The sequence below is a fragment of the Platalea leucorodia genome, assembly GCF_965183815.1.
Source record: "Platalea leucorodia genome assembly, chromosome: 5".
Classification (NCBI taxonomy): domain Eukaryota; kingdom Metazoa; phylum Chordata; class Aves; order Pelecaniformes; family Threskiornithidae; genus Platalea; species Platalea leucorodia.
The window spans coordinates 51,717,497-51,743,853 of NC_138827.1; the positions used below are offsets into that span (position 1 = coordinate 51,717,497).

Consider the following 26,357-nt stretch of genomic DNA (forward strand, 5'->3'; position numbering starts at 1 on the left):
ATCGAGCATATCTTGTCCACACAATTTACAGAACTACAATCTTTGAAATTAGCAGGGTTGGAAAAGCAGCTACTTAATTTTGGGGAGAAAAAGTTTGAAGTTTGACAGCTTCTCTCCCTCCCATCCCCAGACAGTTGAGCAATGATTCATTAAAATGTTAAAATTCAATTTTTTAAAATAAAATCAAATCCTTTAGGAAGAAAAAACATGTATTCAAGTCACAGTGGCTGTTCTCTAACTTCAGCCTTTTTGCACACACCTGAGGGGATAAAAAGTAAAATAGTCACTTATAGTAAGAATAGTTCTTCAAAATACACTCTTCCCCCATAAAAAAAACTCTGTTTGGACATGTACAAAACCCACAGGTGTAAAAACAGACTTTCTGACTAGCAGCCATGTTTCTGCATTACGTGCAACTGTCTCCATTCACTTCCCTGCTATCAAAACTTGGGTTGTACAGGATGAAGAGACTGTAGCTCCTTCAGCAATAAAATTCCCACTAGTAGCGAGTCCTACCTAGTGAAGGTGGAAGAAGATAGAGTGTGGAATTCATGAAAACAATATGCCACTAAGAAGCAGACACTGCAATTAAGAAACTTGGGTTTGGTTGGTTTTGGTTAAATGTTTGACCACAGAGCTTTACTCTCAGTGATTAAGCAAGGATTACTTTCAAAATCGGGCTATAGAACATTTCAGCAAAAAGGTAAAGCTGGATGCTTGCATATGAACATGCAAAGAACAGTTTACAAATCTTAGAAGGGAACCCAAGTGTCCGAGCCCTCGTTAACTGTTCTTTGACATAAACAAAGCGTCCCCATTTACTGCCTTTTAGTAAATCCAAGTTAGGGCTACTAAATGGTAAACTGTATTTGTTCCTCTACTGTGTGCATACCCCTCCCACCATTTGAATGTAGCTACACAAACAACCAATTCAACACAACTGAGGTGACAAACTTCCAAGGCAGGCAGGATAGGAACGGGTGGGGAACCTCCACAAGCAGATCAGCCAGTGAACAAAAACCTTCTTCATATGCAACAGATTTGCTTTAGTTTTTTTCCTGTCCTCAGGGCTTGTTGCTGTCTCTTGCCAGAGATTTCCATCCCCCAGTTTTGCTGGATGGCAAATCACTTAATACAGTAATAATCTTTTAATTAAGGAAGCAGAAACCTCTGTTTTGGGTGGTATGCTGGGAGGAATGGGCAGGGACACAGATGGACAATATCTTGCCTCTCAAAAATCAAGTGTTTACATTTTACACTGTATAACCTACTCAAACAAAAAAATATAATATGAAAGTGAAATATATATGCAAGAGAAAGCCTGAAGTCACCCTCAGTAAGAACCTGGGACTGGACGCACAGATGACTTTGTTCTGATGAAAAATGACATAAGCTATATCCACTCATGGGATCCATCTTACTGACTGAATGGTGTTACACTTGAGCCAGAATTACAGAGTCTTCGTTAGCGAACACTCAAAGAGGTCTGCAGATCAAATCAACAGAGCAAACAGACCTGAAAGCTAGGGCTTGATGCAGTCAGGCATAGAAAAGGAAGGAGATATGCCATCCAGCATGCTGAAAATTGTCTTGGGCATAGGACCCTGCTGTAACCTCACCACTTGCAACTGGTGCATCTGAGACGCATAATCCCCCGATACAAGTGCAATCTTAAAAGTGACAGGCTTTGTGTTATAAAAGTTATTTTATAATGAGTTACAGTCAGTTATAGCATTTCACACTTACTTGTAATTGTCATCTTCTACGAACTTTTGTAGTTCTTCTATGTACTGAACTGAGTTTAGATATTTTTGGACATGAGGCAACAGAGGAATATCTGGAGAACAGATAACATTCATTATCACCGTACCATTCCTTGGTAAGCCAAGTTATTTTCCAGAAACTATTTAAACAGAATCAGATCTCTTGCCTTTTTATGTAAGATGAAGATAGGAACTACAGTCCCTACTGATGTTCAAATTTTTGTCCTTCATAGCAATTCTCATGCATTGAGCTGACATTCCCCACATCCATAAAGCCAGGTATGCATCCCCCTAGAGCTGCCCTGTTTATCAGAGCACGTATCAGGGAACAGTGAGAGCGCGCCCCTGGTCAAACTGAAGTCCCAAACCTGGAGGGTTGGATCTGAGACTCCTTCACAGCCTACATTCTTATTATACTGAGCTTTCAGATAAGCCACAATCACATGCTAATTCACATTCCACCATCACAAATGCAGCCTTATGACTTCACTACAACTTGAAGAGGACTGTGAGGGAGACCACCTTTGGAGAAAAAATACATTATCTGATCTATGAACAGAACTATAAATGTCCAAAAGACAAGCTAAACACATTTCATTAGCTCCAGTAAAAGCACTACTCCAAAAGCAATCCTACTATTTTTAGAATTCATAGTCATAAAATTATGAAACACAGGGATACAAGTTTATAATGGACTAGTAAAACTACTGTTAAGAACAACGTATTCCCCATTTCTCATCAGAAAGTATGTACTGCAAAAATGCGTGATGTAAGAAAAGGGCAATTTTATTCTGTCTCCTCATGCTGACGCTCTGTCATAACCAACAATACTAGAAAAAACTTAGACTTTTGGGCTGAGAAGGTGAGGGAGAGTGTTAATGGCACTCAAATGGGCTGGGTCTTACTTACGTTGCATTACAGAAGACAAATATTTAAGCTTTTAAAGTTGTTCTCTTTAATACTGCAATATTTACATACTAGCTTACCATAATCACACGACTGCTGTAAATCTGAAATAATTCGAAGAATGTTGTTCATTAAATTTGTTCTTTGCTCGCTTTCCAGAATGCTCCCTGTTGATGGGTAGGCAGAGTCAATATACGTCAAGTCTGACAGATAAATACCTGAATAAGATTAGAATGAAAAGTTTCTTTATTTAGTGTCTCCTATTTAGCAGAAAAAACACGCAAACAGTACGTTGAAAAATTTTGCTTTCATTGACTAATGTGCATGCAGGTTGACAACAGCATTACCTCAGAATATTATTTTGGATTTACCTGAGAAATCATTTTAACCACATCTCCCAGAGCCTTCAGACCTCACAGTAAAACAGTAATAATGCTTGGACTTACAGGAAAGTACATCACTGTGCCACCCTTGTCTGGGATTGAATGTGCACTCAATCACTTCATCCTTAGTTCTGTCAACCTTATCTCAGCTGTATTCACAGATGCTGAGGGTACGAGTACAGCTAGGTTTCTGTATGCAAGCTTTCATTCTCTATACGACAAATCACAGTGGGAGACAGAGAGGATCCTTTCCCCCTGCATCACACTAGGCATGTACTAGCTGACTTTGTCTTTAATAGCGCCATTATTTCTATATCTAAAAGTAATTACAAGGACATGCACAACTACTCATAAACCTTATCTTCTGCCATATCACCAATTAATTATTCCTTTGGCAAATACGAAGCATACTAAACACACAATGCTAAAATACATGATCAAAATTACCCATGATTTTATGAAGTCTACTACTTCATTCCTCCAATTCAGCAATTAAAAAAAAACAACAGAAGGAAAAATTATATTATCTATAACTCTTCAAGCTGAATAGAAACTCAAACTCAACTTGCAGCAACATGGGAAAAAGTTAGCTAGGCAAAAAGTGTACTCAGATTGAAATGTGGTATGAATCCTGCAGTTCGTGTTAATTGCAACTCCAAAGATCCAACAGCCTCATAGATAAGTCCCTTCAACTCTTTGACCTGCTTTCTTCCCCACCACCATTGTAACCTTACTAGTCTTTCAATGCCTTAACCACACAGAGAGGAAAATCTTCCTCCTTACATACTAATGCTATAGATAAGCCACTTATTTTAACTCCGAATTCAACTCAATTTCTACAACTTCACCTAAAGACTAATCATTTTTGTCTCAACTAAATGAAACATAGTTAGTGACCTGCTACACCATGCAGACACACACGAGTCTATGGGGCCTGACGGCATCCAGCAAGGGTACTGAGGGAGCTGGCAGAAGTGTTCACCAAGGCACTTTCCATCATCTGTCAGCAGTCCTGGCTAACCCAGGAGGTCCCAGTAGGGTGCGTCCAGGTGGCCAAGAAGGCCAATAGCATCCTGGCTTGCATCAGGAATAGTGTGGCCAGCAGGACCAGGGAGGTGATAGTGCCCCTGTACTCGGCACTGGTGAGGCCACACCTCGAGTCCTGTGTTCAGTTTTGGACCCCTCACTACAAGAAGGACATCGAGGTGCTGGAGCGTGTCCAGAGAAGGGCAACGAAGCTGGTGAAGGGTCTAGAGCACAAGTCTTATGAGGAGCGGCTGAGGGAGTCTGGAGAAGAGGAGGCTGAGGGGAGACCTTATTGCTCTCTACAGCTACCTGAAAGGAGGTTGTAGCGAGGTGGGGGTCGGTCTTTTCTCCCTAGTAACAAGCGATAGGGTGAGAGGAAATGGCCTCAAGTTGCACCAGGGCAGGTTTAGGTTGGATATTAAGAAAAATTTCTTCACCGAAAGGGTAGTCAGGCACTGGAACAGGCTGCCTAGGGAGGTGGTTGAGTCCCTATCCCTTGAGGTATTTAAAAGCCGTGTAGATGTGGTTCTTAGGGACATGGTTTAGTGGTGGACTTGGCAGTGCTAGGTTAATGGTTGGACTTGATGGTCTTAAAGGTCTTTTCCAACCTAGACAATTCTATGGTTCTACATCCTGACCAACTCTGCTATTAAAAGGAATTGCTCTTCATCCCCTGCATCTTCCACAAGATATCTGAATAAAAATATTTTTTAAGTTTGTATTTTTTTTCCAGAAACTTATTTCAGTAACAGGGAATTTCTAAAATTATATTTTGCTTCACTCTCAGCCTTGTATAACCAGAATCATAACAAGAAGTTTGGCTTTACAGGTGGAGGACTATTAATACAACCTCACAAGAACAGCAGTTGTGTTTGTATAGCACCTAGCCAGTACAGTCCTCAAATGCGAGTTGGGAAACTCTGGGCATCACTCCAAAATCAACACATACACACGCGTGTGCGCACACACAGAGAAACAAATTAAAATACTTGTGGTTGAAAGGTGACACATAAAAAAAGTGAATAAAAAGGTATTACACATGACCTGATATACTATTAAATTTCTCAGTTTTCTATTCTGCTAGAATCAGCTTATTAAAAAACAGAAAGGATAATCAGAAACATCAGATAGCATAGCAATATAAATATCACTATCTAGACTGCATAAGCCATCCTGAACCTAACTTTGCTAAGCATGTCCAAACAGGCCTTAAAAATCCCAAACCTGCTTAGTCTTCCACAGAAAGAAGTAAATCATGCTTACTAATTATAATTAAAGAAATTCACTATGAACAGGCACCTGCAATATTATGCATGATTTTATAAAGTAATGTATTTGTAGGATTATCTTTCTGAATGACTTGCTCAATTAAGCACTGATTTTTTCTTTTAGCTAAATCAAGAGCTCTTCTGCAGAGAGCTGTTCTCTAAACTTATCCAATGCATTTCTATGAAGTTTAAAATAATTTTGAAAGCGTACTACAATAATTCTCTTTCAAATATAACTGACACGTCCTTTGTGAAGAAACCAAAAAGATCAATGAAAGCAAACTGAATGCACTTAAGTGCTGGCTGACTATTGACAGACCTAAAACCAGCATTCTGCATTCCTCACAGGGCATAATCTCTGTGGCTTTTGCTACTTCTAACACCAGTCAGATGTTATCAAATATTCTGATACCTACCCAAAACCATCACACACACAGTTTTAACATTTTCCACATGTATCGGAGACTTCACATGTTTAACAACTGGAACTGTTTCTTATTAAGTGAACATCAAGAACTGAATGCGACATTCTGTTGAACATTCTTCTAGACTATAAATGGTTCATTTTTCCTGTTGTATCCAGCCAGGCTGCCCCTTTTATTCCCAGCAACACAAATCGAGTTTTATCAGCCTGAAAGAATCTTTCTTCTAAATGAAGCCCAGTACTGTAATAACTTGAAAGGCATCTTTAGGCAGCATAGTAAAAATGTTTGATTTGTAATTGCCTGTTGAACTCTTGCACAGTCTGTTGCCATATGGTGCCCTCCCTTCTACTGGCAAACAATCTTTCCTTGTTCATAACTTCTCAGCCTCCCTACCCCCTCCTCTTCTGGAGGGTATGGATAGGAAATCCGAAGGAGGAGTTTCTTCTGCTCTCAGTGTGTTCACGATGACATCATAGGTGGGCTGAACGTCTAAGTCGAGTGTGTGTTTGTTTAAAAAAAACTGTCCAAGAGTGATGTATATGGAATCTGGGTCAGCTGTAGCTGGTTAGTGCACTTCTGCATGTGAGAGTAAAACACTGCACTTTCAAAAAACCTTTCTTTCTCTCTTCTGGAATAATACATACTGGAACTTTTTTTTTTTTTTTCCTTTTTTAATGATTAGTTAGCTTGGTTATCGTATGGAGAAACCCAATTCCTCAATACAGCTTGGATCTAACAGAGAAAGACAAAAGCAGTTTTCAACTCCAACTGCAGATTAACAATCCACAGCATCGGGTAATATAGGAAGAAAAAGCAACTTGGCCTCTGGATTTTTCCATCTACCACAGAAGCAAAACAGCTGGAAGATTTTTTTTCTTGGTAAGTTTTAAAGTTATTCTTACTTGCAAGTCTAATTTTGAGCTATTTGCAAATTCTACATACATCTACCATCCACATACAATTGTGAATAGACAAATCTCTCTCAGCCTGAGAAACAGTTTGACAACTAAAATATAAAACTCACTTTTGTGGCATTTGGTAGACTTTGGAAACTTGGAAAGAATTAAAAAGGACTCTGGACTAGAGCAGCGACTAACTCATTCCAGTTGTAAGGATGAACAAGTTTCAGTTGTTTAGCTGTAAATCTTCTGTAGATTTTGTTATATACAGTTACTGAAAATTAGTACTACCAGATTCTTTGCTAAGCATGTAATTTGAGTATTGTGAACATATTAATGTGAAATTCTGATCCTACCAAAAAGCAAAAGCCAAAAATCCTATCGACTTCAGGAAAGCTGGATTTCACCCAACACCAGAGCATAGACCTAGCATTACTAGAACTAGAAAATGGATACCTCAATAAAACCACTGTAAAAAATCCCAAGTAAATCAACGCACATCTTTAAGTAGCAATCATTGTATATCATTTCAACTAAATTTTTATTTATGGTACTTCTGAGCAGTCGAAGTAGTCTGAGTTGTACAACCAACCAAGAAACCCGAGTCATACATTGATTCAGTATATAATCAAGTTTGTAGCACAAACGATGCAGCTGAAAATCCAAAGACATTGCTGCAACAGGCACTAATCCCTTCCTTTCACAATCTGTGGAACAATGGGGAAGTTAATTGTACCTCAATTGAGCAGCAGTTTGTTTCTAAATAAAGATTCATTTCATAAACATGAAATGCAATATACAAGGCAACACTATATTAAGTGGAAAATAGAGGGTTTTGTTACAGTTGTTCTTTGGGGGGAGGGAGGGGGCAGGGTGCAGTTGCAAGCCAAGGATTAAAACAAGAAAGCTGTTTACAAACAGAAGACAAAAGTACAGATAAAAACCAAAAAAGAGCTGCTAATACATAAATTTCTACTTTCTGCCTTTCTTCATGCTGACTTGGAAATTAAAATACAGTAAATAATCCAGAACAATGGAAAAGAATTCAAGTTACGTATTTGCATTAACAGACTCTCAGAAATGTCTGACACTTCAAGAGAGAAAGGGTGTGATGCTAAAAGAAGGGACAAAGTGTTACAGAAACCAAACTTAATTAAGGTTTAGTAGCCATGGGAGGGAAAAAAAAGTCTGAAGCAGTCTTGACAAAAAAGAAAGACGGATCCTTTCCAAGTTCTTGAACCTTTTTTCTTACTATCCTTTTGTGCTTCTTTACATATTAAAGAGAACAATCTAAACAACAACAAAAAAAAACCCATTTGAAGCCTGAATTGTGTGCTTTGGACACCAGTCTCCATTCATTCATGATTAGCCAAGGTTTTGATTTACACTGCTTAGAACAATTCCTAAATCTTTCACAAATGAAAACAGCTGAGTCAATAATTTTAAAGCAATAAACTGGCTATGTGCAAGGTTTTAACTCTCTCCTTTTTGCTGTCTTCCAACTTTAGAGTTCGAATTTTGAAATGGTTATTTTAAACAAATAATGGACTACTAATGTTATGCTGGTGCCACAAGAATGATCTGATGTATGATGGCAAAATATGCCATTAAAAATTTTACAGGAATTCACTCCAAAGAGTGGAAATTCTAAATCTTTAAACTTCTGCCAGTATATACATAGCTTTATCAGGTTTTCACTATTGTTTTACTGGGCTTAGTTTGTTGTTCATAACATGCCCTATTAGTCTGGTCCTTAACATTTTATACACCAACGAATGAAATAAAACTTCCTATAGCAAACATTGCTAGATGCTTCATGTCTTCAGTATCTGTTCTACAGAGAATTCTGGAGCCCCTAAATAACACATTTCCAAACGCAAAATGCGCCACTCCATTGTACCTGCCTGTTAAAATGGTGCAAACACACACAATGGCTGCAAACAAATGTAAAGGAACCCTCACAAAAAAGAACTTCCCCAAAAAATCTGGAAACGTTATGATATTTTGCTGTGTTTTCAGAATATCTAGTGTGACAAGATTTTCAAATCTCTTCTGCAGAGGATTTCTAGGAATCTATCATTTTTAATGACACATTTTCAATGACTACTTCAAAAATCCCTCAAGATTTTTAGATTGACTTTTCTGAAAGGAATCAGATGCCTGTTAATCTCAGAAGCAGAATTCTGTGACTCAATACATCATGTACCTGACTAACAAAAACCAAGTATGCATTATTCCTGGATCCCAGTCAATACAATTGAAAGTAATCCTGTTATTTCAGCAAAGGCAGAGTGACTTACCAGAAAAGTACTTCTTTATATAGGGGAAAGCAACTTATAGAAGTACACAGATAAATTAAAAATCCATGTCAACATTTCTCCTGTAATAGGAGTGTGTTCCTCACAGCAGTATTACTTCTAATGTTATGGACGCAGTTTTAAGCTAAAAAAACCCACAAAAATCTCCACTTATTCTGAGATAGGAGAATATAGATGGTTTTATTGATTTTAGCTCCTTAGACAAAGCTTAACAGAAATGAAGTATGTATAACATCAATAACAGAGCTTTCAGATTAACTGGTATCATGTTCAGAAGATCTTTATTCTCAGTATTATCATTTACTTTCTCAAAAAAACCTGTCTGCTTCTCTTCCTGTTTTACATGTTTATAAATGGAGGTTTGTGAGAGAGGACGCCATTGGTATGTATCATTTAACCATATTCTTTTAATAAATATTCTGAACAAAGATACGTACTGATACTGCACTTTTCATACAAAGGGAATCCTATGTTCACATTTACCTGCAACACTTCCCTTACATTCAGTCATAACAACCTACGCTGCCCAGGGAGAAGCAGTCTTCGTCAGCTCTGAAAGAACAGATTCTAATTTGTGTTGTGGGACTCCAAATTCTACACCCTGCTGAACAGGAGAGTCACAGCAGTACAACAAAGAACAAATACTATGCTGTGTAGAAAGTTAAAAAATGCCAAGTATATACTAGCTTCCACACTTCCTCATCCCTGTAACTCTAATATTTGTAAGCGATATAATATTTTGGGGGCTAACACAGCCCATGGTATAGTAGTTTCTCAGTGAAAGTTAAAAATACTAGTTATAATACTGGCTTATTTTGCTGTTTTAAATTGGAATTTTTTTCCTTTAAACACTTTAAAAAGTAATAAATCAAAGACTAATTTTGGAAACAAGGGGCTTTTTGCATGGGGATCAGTCTGGAAAAAGAAAGAAACCAGAAGAAAAGGAATGGCATTAACTGTAAAATGGTATTGAAGCCCTATCCACAGCTCTGAGTACTTCTGACAAGATGATGATGAAGTTTATGTTGCTATGAGTAGCTGCACCATTTCTCCTGCAGAAGCAATGAAACATCAGCATGCCAGAACATACGTAATGCCACTTCTACAGAAATCTGAGACCCGAAACTGGGTGACACAGAAACACGACAGAATGAAGTGACAGTCTATTCTAATTTAAAAAACATGACAGTTCATAAAGAGTTAAATAACATATTTTAGAGCAATAGTATCTGTAATCACGATCTCCTCCGCTTATTTTCCAAGGTCTGCATTCAGGTATTTCAGCAGCCCCACTCACTACAAGCAACTCTAGACTTGCAGGAAGGGTTTGAGACTGCGGTTCTGTCTAAACAGACCCCTGAGCCTCAACTGCTTTATCTCATACCAGTTATGACACTACCTAAACATCTAAACCTGGCAATCTGTGACATAACACGTCTGATTAAAAAACCCTAGAACTATTTCCCAACTCTAATATTTGTCATTTTTAGGTCTTACATATTAGGATATCATTCTGTGATATTTTGGATAAACAGTTTATATTTTTTTAAGCTGCTTGCCCAGCACATCAGGAAATTTCTGAAACAGTATTTTCATTTCCTTCTAAGCTGATTAAAACTCCAGGTAAATATCTTACTCAGAACCTATTCTTGTATAACAAGTTAGACATTAAGCTGCTCAAACACACCAAGCAACATTGCAAGATGTTTAATTTTTTCAACATTAAAATTTCCATAGAAGCATATATGTTCCCTGCCAGGCAGATTCTCAGAAGGAACTGATCCATGCTTATCTGAATGTCTCAGTTTAATACAAGACATTTGAATTATTTCAAAGTTCTAGGGCATAATTTTATGCAGCTGTTGCATTTGGTTATGCTGTATTAGATTATTTACTTCATTTTATGGTCTGACAGCACATATACAGACACAGAACTTCTAACTTTAACACATAAGCAAAAATGTTCGAAATGAACACATATAATATTAAAAGAAATGCAGAAAGCAGACTGCAGCAGAATACATGGCCATAACAGTGGGCTGCATTGCAAAATGTTTGGTTTTGAAAGATTCATTTAGGTTTTAATGTATTTCAGAGGAAAAGCATGCTGCTGTGCGGAAAAAACCCAGCCATTCATTATTTAAGTAACTGTATATGGTCTTTAAAAACTACCAAGAACTAAAGTGTTATTCACCTTTTTGGACTATGAAGTAGCTATTATATACTGTGAAAATAGTAAAATACTGGACTTGTACTATGGCTTCATCCTTGACCATATACCATGAAGTCACTTTCCCTGCATCTGCAAACACTGAACATAAAGTACTAAGAAATAATGTAAGAGATGTGAAGAGGTTTCAGCCTCAGACAATTAGTTCAGCTCATCCTTGTCAAGTTAGAAACCACACAAAGACCTGTTTCCCATGTGTTTACCATGATTCATGTGAAAATCTAGCCTAATGAACTTCCAGCTGCATGGTTCAAGTGATTAATATTTTAAAGGTCTGAAATTACCAAAGAAAAATACACAATTAGCTCTGGAGAAAAGTGATACTTTTCTCTACTTTTTTTTAAATAGAAGTTACACTTTCAGCAGAGAAATATTAACAAAACTTTTAACCAAGTTCTGTTTCTGAAAAAAAATATTTAGTAGTAGACAGCGAAATACTTATTACTACATACTAACCGTGAAACATACAGAATAAGCTTTTAAATATAAACATTCTCAAACTTTTATGTATTCCCTCCATTTACATAGGCTAAGAAATGATTTTCAGTATGTGTTAAAAAGCAAGTGTCTTCCTCCCCTCCCAGAAGCAGGACTTGCAATACAACTATCAGCCAAACAAAAAATTATTTTTTAGGCAACAGTGCAATATTTGATCAAGATTCCTAGATATAATTCCTGACTGCATGTACAGCATGGTTTGAAGTTTGTAACCACTGCTCTTAGCAAAGCCAAAAAATAAAGACTTGATACATTTACTCTGAGGTTGAGCAGACATCATCTGCAGCAATAATATTAAAGCCAGTAACAGAACTGGGAGAAGTGACCTGACACAAAAGTCACATTATCATTTGTAAATGTGAACGTAAAGGAAGCAGCACTGGTCTGCTTCTCCTTCAGGGTGACTGTTTCAGGACTGCCAAATGTGCTTAAACTTGAACTTGGCAGGAACAGCATGAAAATTATTAACTTTCTCTGGTTTTACTTTATTTCTCTTTGTAACTATACAAAGGCCGCTGTACAAGGCCTTATACAACCCACTAATAGTAGTCTGGAAAGGAAAGCCAGATCAACAGCTGAGATAAGAAGCAAGAGTGATCTGCTTGACAAAGCAAATAAAACACAAAAAAATGAGGGTTTTTTTCCTGATTTAAGTGCTACCTTTGTTTATAATCTCAAATATTTAAAAAAGAAAGTTAAAAAACTAGGTCTCTCTAAAAATATTCTTGGACCTTTATCACTGTATTTTAATTCTTTACACAAATTCAAAAGAAATACATTATTTTCTTTAAAAGGTGAATGAAACACTTCAGTATGGTATTTATATTGATAACACTTCTGATACTTCCATGTTATTTGGATAAAAATGTTCTCAAGGATAGAAAAATGGCATGAGAACAATTTTACATGTTCATCTCAAAAGGCAACTAAAAAGGGACACAAAAGCACAGCAAACAGCATTATAGGTTTTCCTTACAAATTTAAAGCTACTTGAATATGTAATTTTCAATGTTTAAGACAACTATGTTACACTAATCCCCTGCCTAATACTAATGTCCAAAAAGTGTTCAATATGTCTGTATTTTTCAAGTCTACTATACCCGTGTATATATAAATTTGAAAAATGTATGTGCATATATGAATAGGTATGTATATAGTATTTAGGAAATTATACATCTGTATATACATATATAAAGCTAAAAGAGGACCAGAAAGGCTTATATAATCCAAATTCCAAAATTTATATAAATATTTTTGAAAACACTATCAGCCGTCACTCTGTCTCCCTACTTCCCTTCCATGAAGATATTCTGCAAGCACTCTGTATGTTCTATAACCTTGTGCATTCAACTGCAGTGAGTACAGATCTAAGCAGTCACATTTATAACGAAAGCGTAATACATCATCTAAGCAGAACATTGTTTCTGAAAATTTATCCAGTGCAACAACTTTTCTACTAAATCCAACACCTAAATTTTAAGGTTTGCTGCTCAAAATAGAAAGCTATTCTTTGAAGCTAATCTAATGGAACCTAACTTCAAGTAACAGATTCCAAAGACTTGTCTACATACACGGAAGCAGGGCAAATCCATCATTGTAGGGAGTTTAAGCACTACAGAAGACTTAGCTACGGCTCTAATTTAATTATTTTATCTTCTGTCTGTTCAATAGTCTCTTCTGACAGTCATCACACTTGCTTCAAAATGAAGATATTTAAATGGACTTTGGGTGTACTATTGTTCCTGCTGTTGTCTATCGGGCGCTGTACAGAACAATCTACGCCTAATAAAACATCCCAACGGAGGCACCCTCGTTCAGCAGATGGTGGAGAGGAAGGGAAGAAATGTGGGTACACATTCTTGGTCCCAGAACAAAAAATCACAGGGCCAATTTGTGTGAACACTAATGGACCAGGTACTGGTAACAGAAAAGACGAAGTCACAAGAATGGACATAGAGAACTTGAAGGACGTGCTATCCAAGCAAAAGCGGGAGATTGACATTTTGCAGTTGGTAGTGGACGTGGATGGAAACATTGTGAATGAAGTAAAATTACTGAGGAAAGAAAGTCGTAACATGAACTCTCGGGTCACCCAACTCTATATGCAACTCTTGCATGAGATAATACGAAAACGTGATAACTCACTTGAGCTTTCCCAACTGGAAAACAAAGTCCTTAATGTTACAACAGAAATGTTGAAGATGGCAACAAAATACAAGGAGCTTGAAGTAAAATATGCAGCACTAACTGATCTTGTAAATAATCAGTCTGTGACTATCTCACTGCTGGAAGAGCAGTGTTTGAGAATCTTCTCGCGACAGGACACCCATGGGTCTCCACCTCTTGTTCAAGTCGTGCCACAGCACATTCCTAACAGCCAGCCATACACTCCCGTTCTTCTGGGAGGTAACGAGATACAGCGAGACCCAGGTTACCCTAGAGACAGAGATGTAAGGCCACCACCTGATCCAGCTACTTCTCCTACAAAGAGTCCTTTCAGAGTACCACCGCTGGCTTTAATTAATGAGGGTGAGTTACCTATCACTATCTAACCTGAGATTTCTCTATTTCAGAGGGAAACTGTCCTGGCTATAGAAATAGAGTGAAGAATTTAAAGTATCTGGTACAGCTAGCCCTTGCTCCTGATGCTGATTTTTCTTCCTCCCTGCACCCCCACCCCCCCCCACCAAGTAAAGCTTTAGTTTGCCAGATAGATAGTTTAACTCTTAAGCTATAGCTGCATAAGATGAATTTGTTGAAATAGCTGATACTCAGAAATTCAAATCTGAAGAATATATGCCTTTGAGTCACAAAGTATTGGGGTTTCTGTCTCCAGCTGGGTTTGAGTTATGGGAATGAAAATTCAATATTAGCATATACTTTCTAGCATTTAGCCCTGTTTCTTTGAAGATGCCTACTAGCTACATGTTACTGTAACCAGCAATGGTGAATAAGAGCAGCTAATTCATCTTAAATAAATGAAGTAATTTTACGTAGTTGTCCTTTATACTTACAAATACGCATTTCCCAGAAGCTACTCCTGTGAGAAAAATGTTACTCCTTCTATTCTGAGCTGCTTTAAAATGAACATCTAAATTCACCAACACAGTCATGCAGTAAGTCTCTAAGTGTTTGGTTTAAATATTCAAGAGAATAAGATAGGTTTGAAAGGATAATTGAATCAAGGCTGGATCCAATTAGATGCACTCAGCTTTGAAAATTTAAAATGAGTAACTACATCCCCAGTAATCTGATGTCAGTAGGGGATGGCAAGTTAAACTAATACCATAAATATTATGAAAATACAATCAGGAGACTGTATCACATCTTCATGTGTTACATTCTTCAGGTCATTAGACAAATTAGTTTATCACTAGAAACAAAACTAGTGACAAGAAAATTAACTACCTCTGAACTGCCCTGAATTCTATCATGATTATCACTTTACTAAAATTTTGTCAGAATTGCAATAAAAAAATAAGGATTCAGAAAAACAAGTTTTTCTCAGATATCCATTCAAGTGCTTGCTCTTGGTGCCTGTTAGCTTGCACAGCATAAGGGTCTGGTTGGGGTTTTTTTTGTTGTTGTTTGTTTGGGTTGTTGTGGCTTTTTTGCTTTCAAATTGCCTTTAGTCACAGTTGGAAGTTCAACTTGGTTCCTAAGATGAAGACAAACATTTATTTGTGACTGTTCTACAGCATTACAACCAACTAGCTGCTGATGTAAAGAATAACTATTTTTATTCAGGGTCTGCAGAAAAGTCAGGCACAAGCCCAAGTGAAATGCCAGATGTCATGAGAATTTAAATCGCACATCATGACACAAAGGAAACAGCTAATATAAAAGCATTACATTAACGTCTGGTCAGAGAGCAAAAGTATAATTCCAAAAAATGGCGACTTCCTGTTTCCCAGAAAAACCCATGCTTGAAGGTTTTGTTACAAATGCATCTTTTTCTCTCTCAATATATGCCTGCTGTACAGACAAAATGAAGCAACAGCACTAAATATTTTCCTCTAAATTATCTACCATGGTTTTCACTAACCCCTTTGCCCCTAAAAGTTCAGAGTTTGAATCCATTTTTGCAAGAGAACACAAAGAAACCCTAGGAAATTTATTTTAACATTATTCAACTTCCTTTATTTAATACTAGATTCTTGAGTTTGAAGTTTAAGGTTTCTTGCAGTGCCTTGGGAAAGCGAGGGTTGAAAATTGCTACAGCTGGTAGAGCATCAATCATCAAAACCAAAACTTCTAAATTGCAACACAATGACCAGTTATTATCTCTGATTTTTTAAATTAAAGTAAGCATATTTAATGGTGCACAGAACCAAAATTGTCTATGTCATAGAAAAATGACCTTTCCAGTTAAAAAATAATGATTATTTATAATTTATAAACATGTCAAAAAAGACCAATGAAAACCAAACAGTCCCATTTACAAATAGGCCTGTCAAAGACTTCGTTATGCCAGAATAAACAACTGGACAAACAAGTAGGAGCTTTCTCATACTGTATCTGAACAAGTTGTACCTAACAAATACTTGCATGCAGCAGACGTTTACAGAAGGGTCAATGTGCATCTTAATATTGTGGGTAGAGAGTAAAATTCAAAATATATGAAGATGAGAAGGATGAGATCTTATTTTCTGAAGAGTATTTTGGTTAATTTGCATAATAATTGCTCTAAAAATTGAGGAATAATGATGTTCCTGTGAATTACAGTTTTCACAATTATCTTAATCCTTGGAATAATAACGTGTGTGTGTGTAAAAATCCTCTATATGAAGCTTACACAAGCATAGCTTCTATATCATCTGCTCAAGATAGCATAATTTGGCATCTTAAAAGAGGACTCAGCCATCATTTTTTAGGCTTCCAACTTAAAATATTTCATCACTTTCCTTCTCTACTACATCTAATTTACAAAGCAATATGATCTGTACTGAATCATATGTCTAAAACACAATTTTAGAAGTGGAATATTTAACATCATCTTCTCAGAGTATTTCTAACTTGTAACTCTCACAGCAATATAGCATACACAGACTGTTGCAGAAGATTAGATATGTATGAGATACTCATTCCTTACATAGATAACAAAATTTTAAACAGAATAATTATGGTTTCTTCATTAGCCAGAGAGCCTCCACTCACACCAGTACTGTGGAGAGTCTTACACTGTTTCACAAATCTCAGCATTTCCACTGAACAAGAAATGGATCAGTTCTTATGCATGAACTTAAAATAATTACATATAACAAAGAATTTACTTCTCCAAAAAGATTCAAGGCTACACACCAAAAGTTACAGGATTTGTTGGATTTCCTTACACTAAGAGCAGAAGTCTGTTACTTCTACTAACAACATTAACTTATGACAGGCACATAGGCAAATCCGAGCATCAGAACAGACACGTTGCATCCTGTGACCTTAATGCCAGCTGAATTTCAGAAGTGATCAAAATGTATTATATAAACAGACTAGCACAATTCTGTCTGCCTTAAAAACTACTTAAAATCACTCCAGACATCTGCTAGGGTCTCTTATGGAAAAATGAGTCCTCAATTCCTCCTCCAGTAGAAACCATGTGAAATAATACTCAGCTGATCTAATTGAGCTATTCTTCATATTCAATTAACATTACAAATAATACTACTTGTCTGTTTATGCTTCTTCTAATGTGGTAATTGCTTTACAATAATACTTCCAGCACAACCTCCCTGTTCAGTTATACAGTGCACAAATTTACATTAGACAGTTCAAGGAAAGGGAATGAGACCCAACTTAGCACAGGAAATTATCTATCCACTGTACAAACTTTGCAACATGCACAATCTACATGGAAATTTTAATTGTGAACAAGAGAAAAAGCACTCATATACCAAAGCTACAGTGTTTCTTTCCTAACTACTACTGTATGCACTGTGAGAATGACAAAAACATCATCGAATACTGGCAGTACAGTATGCAGCAGTACTTACACCGATGGCTCAATGTCTGCAGCATTCTTGGTAGCACTGTCACAGCCAGAAGCTCCAAGCAGTCACCTTCATTAGATACACAATCTTTTTGCACTCTTAATTAATATGGAATGCTTTGTGGATTTCTTGCTAATTACACACATCCAACTGGCAACTACTACTTTAAGATCTAAAAAAGAGCAACTTTCAATTTGCTTTTGTCACACAACCTTAATCTGCAATGAAGGTCACTTTCACTCGACCTCTACTTTTGTTTAGAGAATAACCTCAACAACTGTCTTCTATGCTGCTTTGCACATCAGCTCCTTTTGTCACTGATGAGTTTTCTCAGAACTTCCAAGCAGATTTAAGAAAATAAGCCTTCTAAAATGAGAGGAAAGCTGTAGGTAATTTATTTCCAGATTCCCTGAGTATGAGTTTTCAAATACATTTAGGGCACCCACCACTAACTAGCCATCAGAACATATCCTGCTTTTCATTAGTGAATAACCAATCTCTCTTTAAATCAACTGAAGTAATGACACATGACCATAAATCCTTTTCTCAAAAGTAGACAATAATATTACCCAAAACTGAAAGCCAAACTAGGCAACGTTTTCAGAGAAATGTAAGCTGCATGCTTCTTGGAGAATAACTAGATGCTCTTCTGCAAGCAGTATTTGTAAAACCACTATTCACTTGGTCTAAAATAGAGATTTCAAGCAGCACTGTCAACAGCAACACCATTTTTGTAGAACAAGTACATGAGCCCTATTAGCTGCTCAGAATTCCTTTTCCACCGCTTGTGTATTTTCATCAGTATCCATCCATGTGTATCACACCAGGGTGACACACAAAATTTAAAAAATTCCTATTCAGAGTTAACAGGCTGATCCCAGAACTGGGTAAGTACATAAAGGCAAGAAAGTTATGAAGTATAAGAATACTCTTTCACTAAATTCCATGTCTGTAGACTTTGGCAGTAAGTATTTCTTACAGCAGCTCTCAAACTATTTATGTATTCAGGTGTGTGGGGGGGTTGTTTGGGTGTCTTGGGTTTGTTTTGTTTGAAACTTCCACCAGTTTCAAATGGGTGCACTAGGACAATGAAGTAAATTGACATCTACCTTTTGTAAAAGTGGTACAGGAGAAAATAGTCAATGAAAATCATAATGCACTGCTTCAATATCAAGAGTCAGAGTATAAATTTTTGACATAGTAGACAAAGTTAGAAATTGGGTGTTGGCAACCAAAGTCTATTATCTGTTTAGCAAAATGAAGTTTTTGTTTAAAAAAAAAAAGAAGGATTTTGACATGTTTATTTATATATATACACAATTAATCTAAGACTAACTTCTTACACTGTTTTCCATGGTAGTTTTACCTTAATTGAGTTATTGAGTTTCCATTACCATTACAAAATGTTTTTGAACAATGTGCACTGCATAGCCAAGCTTGAATGCTTACAGTATTTCTTTTCAAAAAGGTCCATTCAAAGATTGCCAACAAGCCAAGGAAGCTGGGCATTCCAACAGCGGGATTTATATGATCAAACCTGAAAATAGTAATGAGCCGATGCAACTATGGTGTGAGAACAGCCTGGACCCTGGAGGATGGGCAGTTATTCAAAAGAGGACAGATGGATCTGTCAACTTTTTCAGGAACTGGGACAGTTACAAGGTAAATTCTGGAATGCAGAAAGTCAGCTGCTTCATTTCAGTGCAGCAGTGACATTATCTATTGCAATCAAGAAGGTGTGAACATTTTCAATGCAGTTCTTCATTGCAAATGGTTGTACTGAATGATAACCACTGAGGAATTGGAAATAGAGAGCTGCTGAAGTTAGACAGTGAAATTAATTTTACGAACAAAAATAATTGAAAAGAATGGTCATCCCTCAGAGGCAAACATACTTCAGTGGGAAAGTCCTATGTCACTCAATGCATTACTTAACTTTGTATGAACTAACTTATTGTCTGAAATAGCCTGCAATTGTAATGCACGACACAACAATTGGGGAGACGCATGTTATTCTAGACAGCGACTGGGAAGTCATTTATTACAAAGAGCTAACTAAACACATGATTTCTATTAACACACTCAGAACTACAGTAAGTACTTGAAAAGCTTAATTGTCTCCCTTATGAATAAGCAATCTCAGCCAGTGGAATTATTCATTTAAGCACATTAATAGATTTGCAGGATCAGGGCCTCAACTTAAAAACACTCCTAATAATGAATTAAGGGAAATAATTTCCACCTTTAAAATTAGGCTAGAAATCTGAAGATGTAGGGCTGGTGAAGGGAAACACATTCTGGTGTGTTACTGTGATATTATGCACTAGCAGGCATAATACATAGGATGACAAGCGCATGCTGCTTTTGTAATTACATGCCAGACAGGAAATTAGAAAATCCATTTTATTTTTTTTTAAATAATAATCATGTGCTGCCTTCATACATACACGACAGTTCTACAATTGCCATGTGCATTGTATCTGAAGAGATAACTGAGCCACATTTAACTCAATTAGTAATCTAAAAATAATATCGTATCTACAAAAAAAAATGACAAAAGGTTACTATGAGGATTTTCACTTTTTGCATTCTTGGAATTTAATCATTCAAATGTTAATCATCCCTTACTAACCATTATTCAAAGTCTTTACTTCTCAGAAAAGTCAGTAGTTGTTTTTTGGGGGTTTTTATTGTTTGTTTGTTTTGTGTGGTGGTTTGTGGTTTTGTTTTTTTAAACCTTATAAGGTAGTTACGGAGTGTCTTATATAGTGACCATAAACATTTTGAACAGAATGCAAAGAAAATACAGAAGAGTATCTAAATGGTGTTTAATAATGGCTCAGTCTTGGACAAGACTTTGCCCCCAGGAGATGTCTCATTAAAGTGCAGTGGCTGAAGACGATATTCATAAGAATATGAATTCCTACCTAACTTCAAGTACTACCTAACTTCAAGTACTTGAAGGTGCACCTCCTGTGCCTGGCTTTAAACTAAAGGCCGCACCACTGACAACAGAGATGCCTCCCAAGCCCACATTTCTACTTCTTTACCGATCTCTGTCTGGCTGCGCAGCTACAGTGCTGACGCAAGGGAAGTATTGTAAATGTGGCCGTGAGCCAGGAGAAAAGCACCGCTACCATTTTTGGCAGCAGCATGATGCTAGATCAACTTAAGCCACTTACGAAACTGCAGCTTGAGTTAGGAGCCTAGACTGTTTATCTACTGGAGAGAGACTTCCCAGAAAGTGATTTGAAGCAGGACATCAACTGTAGGTCATACATAATCAATGGCCTGAGAAGGAGAGTAGAAAGACCTCAGAAACTAGGAAGAGTAACAGATAGCTAGTCTGGGTGATGTACCTACCTTAGCTGCAATGCCAAACATTAACAACACTGGTTTACTCAGACAGGAGACAGCAGACATGAAATATCACTTCACAGCTAACTATACTGGTCGTCTGTGATTTGAAAGGAAAGACGTCTTTATATTTCATTTCTAATTAATCTAGTAAAGAGCAGAGATGAGTTATGTGATTTAAATTGACAGTAAACACTACCACTGGTTGCATTAAAAAGGCAACAAAAAGTTATTTACCTTGAACACTGAGACTGGTGATCCATAAATACCTTTTCCAACCTGGAAATATACCCCCTTAAATTTCATTATTCATACATTCTTACAGATCCCCTTAGCTTTGTCAAGAAATATATGGTTTCAGTTTCCCTATTCTCTCTCCCTTTATCTTAGAAAGAAGAGCACATCACAGGAAAACAGACAGTTTTGCCACCTTTATGATTCTGGTAGTACCTCATGTGGCTAGGAGTTTAACTGAGTAAATGGCCAAGTGCAGCAAAATAAAGCATTTAAATGCATGGGTTGAGCAGTCATTCAGAAGCTTCAAGGCTTTCAGTACACAAGTTCCACTGGTTTATAATGCTGCTGAGTGTTCTGACAAACAAGAAAAACTAAGCTAACATCACCTTCTGATCTTCTTTTGTACAGAAAGGATTTGGAAACATTGATGGAGAGTACTGGCTGGGACTAGAAAATATTTACATGCTTACCAATCAGGATAATTACAGACTATTGATTGAGTTAGAGGACTGGAGCAATAAGAAAGTCTATGCAGAATACAGCAGTTTCCGCCTGGAGCCTGAAAGCGAATTCTACAGGCTACGTTTAGGAACATACCAAGGAAACGCAGGCGATTCCATGATATGGCATAATGGAAAGCAATTTACAACACTGGACAGAGACAGGGATATGTATTCAGGTAAGGAAACTAGTATTTATGGGAAAAGTTAATACAGTAGATTCCATTAGTGATACCACGTTTAAAAAAAGAATATAGTACAAAAAAAGTACGTAAATTCTGATCAAACAAATCTATTGAAAGGTGCTTGAAATCAATCATGATAAAAATCACGTTGACAGGGCCGCCTTCAAGCCCCTACACTATTCAGAAATTCAAATTCTATTACCCTCATTGCAGGCACACTTAAGCAAGCTTTATATTTAGCTCAATGACATCCATATCACTTGCATGTGACTCTCTGCAGTCAGAATACCGTTCCAGGTGATCTCTCAGAGTAGTGCTGTGGCCACATAACAACAATCACCATGAACTAAAGTCTCTGAACAGCATGACAGGAACTGCAATTGTGCACAGGCTTAGTTATGCATCAATACTTGAGAAACGGGCACTTTGTTTCATTCTCCTTAAAGGACACTTTTTTTGTTCATTTCCACGCTCTTCCTCCAGCTTTCCCCTTAAAGTCTTAGCAGTAAAAGAAAGGTGGGAGAGTGTAATACTTCAACTGCTTTTTCTCAGCTGTCAATAAGCATAAAGCTGGACAAATCTTGCAAACTCTTAAACAAACCTGTAACAGTAAATACACAAGTTACAAGCAACTCTTTGGGGAACTGTGGCCCTGCGTGCTGCTTGGGACTGCATCAACTCACATTGCTTCCACTGAAGTATTTCTAAACAGTACATAATCTGAGTTCCTTGAACATTAGCTCATGGACAAGCACTGCTGGTAGTCTAAGAAGAGCTGATCTCCTCAGTTTTCAGCTGTCACATTAAATACTGTGTTGTTAATCATCACCCCTCCAGGCAATGGTTGCTGTTACAACAGAATTTATAATTTAGGTAGAAGCAGCAATTGATATAACCACAACAGGCTATGAAGTACTCCAAAATTCCCTCTAAGAATAAGCCAGAACATGAAAGCATTTCCTAATCTCCATTTCTCCTCTTTAATGTTGAAGTTCACCTATTTCTTTCTGTTCCACAGGAAACTGCGCTCACTTTCACAAAGGCGGCTGGTGGTACAACGCGTGTGCCCATTCTAACCTTAACGGGGTGTGGTACAGAGGAGGCCACTACAGGAGCAAGTATCAGGATGGAATATTTTGGGCTGAGTACCGGGGAGGTTCCTACTCCTTGAAAGCAGTTCAAATGATGATCAGACCTATAGACTGAGGAGGAATATCTCACAGTGCTCAAGTGATCATGTATAAACTTCTCAGCGCTTGAGTTCCAGAAAAATAAAATATTACTTTTTAATCATTATTTTGCACAATCTGCCCCTGCAAAAAGCAGGTCTACAGTTTTCCTGTCTTTTTTCCCCTGTTGTGTTCCCCCCTCCCTTTTTTTTTTTTTTAAGAAACCTTTTCTACTGTGACAGTGTTTTTTTAAACACACATTCACAAAAGCAGATGTTTGTGCTTGCAAAGCATATTTATCTTTGTTCAAGTCCAACATACTTTATGTAAACAGTCATTAAAGCTGGTAAAAAATTCCAGATATATGACAAGATATAAGCTTTTTCACTTAAAAAGCTTATGCTTTTTCAGGTCAGTTCAACCCTTAAATGTAAATATGTGAAATGACTGTCTTGCTTTAATGTGAAAATTGATTAGTTATTTAACAATTTATTTAAAAATGTTGGTATTACTTTCAATGAAAATCTGACTTCACATTATTGTTTAAGATTTACTCAAAGAAGCTACACAAAAAATCGAAGACATTTTAGCTTTGCCAGCAGAGATTTTTTTGCAACAAATAATTATTTCAAAATGAAGTGGTGAATTAAACATAAAATTTCTTAGTGGTGTAGAGAACTCCTTAAGATCTGCATATTCTACCTTCTGTAAAACACTTTAGGCAAAATGTTCCTAACATAAGAAAAATAATTGTATGAAATGATTGATAAACTCAAGACAATCAAATTGCTCAGTACCTTTTTTTTTTTTTTTACTTTCTACCTCCATATTCCAACATCCTAATTAAACAAAAAATATTTCTTGATACTTTGAACTTAAATGACAAAATTAAAAGTCCTGATATTAAAATCTTGACTTGACACTTGGATACCTCTCCCCTGCTCCAGTTAGGAGTGACAAGGTCTGAACAAGCGTTCACATGTACCAATTTAGAGAAGGACCAAGTCTCTGAATATTTTAAGTTTTCCTCCAACACAGCTTTCTGCTGACATAGTAAACCCAAGATTAGAAATCAGCTCTGAGTGTATTCTTCCTGCCACCCCAAACCTGGACTGCTCTTATGACGCATGCATTTCCCTTCCCCTACATGTATACAACTCTGCTGTTGTCTATACTAAATTTTTTACCTTCTGGATACCTGACTTCCACTGGAAGTAACATGTAGTTTAAGAAATTAATTAGAAAATACTTTTCCAACCTTTAACAAATGCCATAAGATATTGCATCAAAACAAAATCGTTCTAAAATCAGAAACAACAAAATGTTCACTTTAGGTACTAGAGTCTCCAAAACTGAAGCTTTCTTCCTAGTATATAAAATGATTTAATAAATGTAGTTAGCCACACAGGTTACCTAATTTAATTTGATATTACACAAAAACTAAATATGCTGTTCTGAACTGTAACCAATGTATTTGTTTGGCACCTCATATGTCCCTTCAGGATTTTAAGGAACTTTGCCCCTATTTAACATAAGAAACCCTAATAGCTAGAAGAATAATCTAATATTATTGTTATGTTAAATTAGTCAATACCAATTGCTATGCAAAACATCATCTGTAGTTTGGAGGAGAGAAAATAGCATTCTGCTTTCAAAACATTCTCTGGAGTAGATAAAGCTTCACTGATAATATATGGCTGCAAGGGTTGTAGTTGTATCTTTAGTCAGAGATCAAAGCCAAAAAGTTTCAACAATATTTAATCAGGGTTGGCGGGGGGTGGGGAATCAGTCCCAGCATATTCCATTCCCAAATATCAAGAATTTTAACTGACACAAATGTTTAAGATTACAATTCTGAAATTGTTCTTCATATAAGGAATACTTGTTTGTTACAAATATCATATAGACCTCATTGATTGAGTGTTCTATAACATGCTTTTTAATTGCGAACGCTTAAAATTCAGACTATATAGTCTATTCTTTTTTTCTGTGGTAGCTGGATAGAAGAGCAGACCAGGTAAATTTAGAAGTTGAAAATGCCCTCCACAATGTTCCTTTAATGAACGCTTCTGACAGCTTTAGTTCATTCAACCAACAGATTTCCTCTCCTTGGAGGAGATCTTATTTTACCACAAGAATCTCTCGCCTGCTACAAAAACAGTGTTTGTTTATTCAGTGCAGTCAGTGAAAGGTGTGCTTTGCAGAAACCCCTAAGTACAATTAGCTTGCACTCAGCCTTTAAATTAAATCTTATATATTAGACATCTAAAAAGTGAGTCTCCCCCAATTTAAAGCTGCAGGATGAGGTTAACTAAACATTATTACAAAATATACCCAGAAAGCTCAGACTGTACAAATGCTGTGCTCTGAAAGGAAAGACTTAAAATTAAGTTGCTGATTTAAGATTATGAAGAGGGAAAGCATAGCATCTCTTTTTCAGGTTGGTTCAAAATACTTTTATATAATAATAATAATATCGGTTCATACAATAATTTACTACTTTTAAATGCTTGTAACTATCAGTTCTTAGCTTTTGGGTTGAATTTTCTAAGCAGGGTAAAGGACTTAAAGTTCAATGTTTTCTCTCACACTTTTTTAAGAAAAGTTTTTCAAAAGTGGCTGTAGCATCCCTCAAGCTTATTGCACTGGACATTGAGAAGCAGTCTGTCTGTGAAGGATATAGCTTTCACCATTCCTGTACTATCTGTCCAAATTTAACCAAGCAGACCTTGAAAAAGTTTAACCTGTACTAAACCTGAAACACGGTTTTTACATATATTTCCAAAGTCTATTGCAAGCATTATCACTGAAGTAGCTGAACATTCACCAGACGAATACTTCAGTAACTTGTTTTCAGCTTTTCTGTTTCTGGATATAATTCCTGAAAGACAGCTATAAGAAAGTATTTCACAAGGTAGTACTGCTTAGTTAAATAAAAATCTTACTTCTCAAGATATGGCTCAATTGTTTCATTGTGCAATCTCAGATTAATCAGAACTCCATGAGAAGACTCCCTTTGAGAATGGGTTTTTATTCTAAGGTGAAATACAACATCACATATACAGCTCCCATTTGTTTTGGCTACTTAGTTGGCTGGATGATGCAACAGTGATGACTTATCCCACATTGTGTAATGAGGACATAATGCTGAGCGTTTTTATTGGTGTTGCATGGCTCTTAGCATTTACATTTAAGTCAGTAAGTCCATACTG

General features: G+C 36.7%; 2 protein-coding genes across 9 annotated transcripts in view; one reads left to right on the top strand and one right to left on the bottom strand.

Annotated features, from left to right (window-relative positions):
• The window catches only part of RALGPS2 (Ral GEF with PH domain and SH3 binding motif 2), a 133,246-nt gene that overhangs the window by 38,457 nt on the left and 68,432 nt on the right, over positions 1-26,357 (bottom strand). For all 8 annotated transcript variants that reach the window (XM_082314100.1, XM_082314102.1, XM_082314099.1 and 5 more), the window contains 2 exons: positions 2,750-2,887; positions 1,747-1,837 (listed from right to left, as the gene is read on the bottom strand). In XM_082314100.1, coding sequence (XP_082170226.1) covers positions 1,747-1,837; positions 2,750-2,887 — 229 coding nt within the window. The remainder of the gene's footprint in view (positions 1-1,746; positions 1,838-2,749; positions 2,888-26,357) is intronic.
• Positions 6,523-23,182, top strand: ANGPTL1 (angiopoietin like 1; the record flags this gene model as incomplete). The annotated part of the gene is made up of 5 exons (XM_082311830.1): positions 6,523-6,650; positions 13,388-14,245; positions 19,166-19,359; positions 21,700-21,970; positions 22,995-23,182. The coding sequence occupies exons 2-5, from the start codon at positions 13,420-13,422 to the stop codon at positions 23,180-23,182; spliced, it is 1,479 nt and encodes a 492-aa protein (XP_082167956.1). The 5' UTR covers positions 6,523-6,650; positions 13,388-13,419.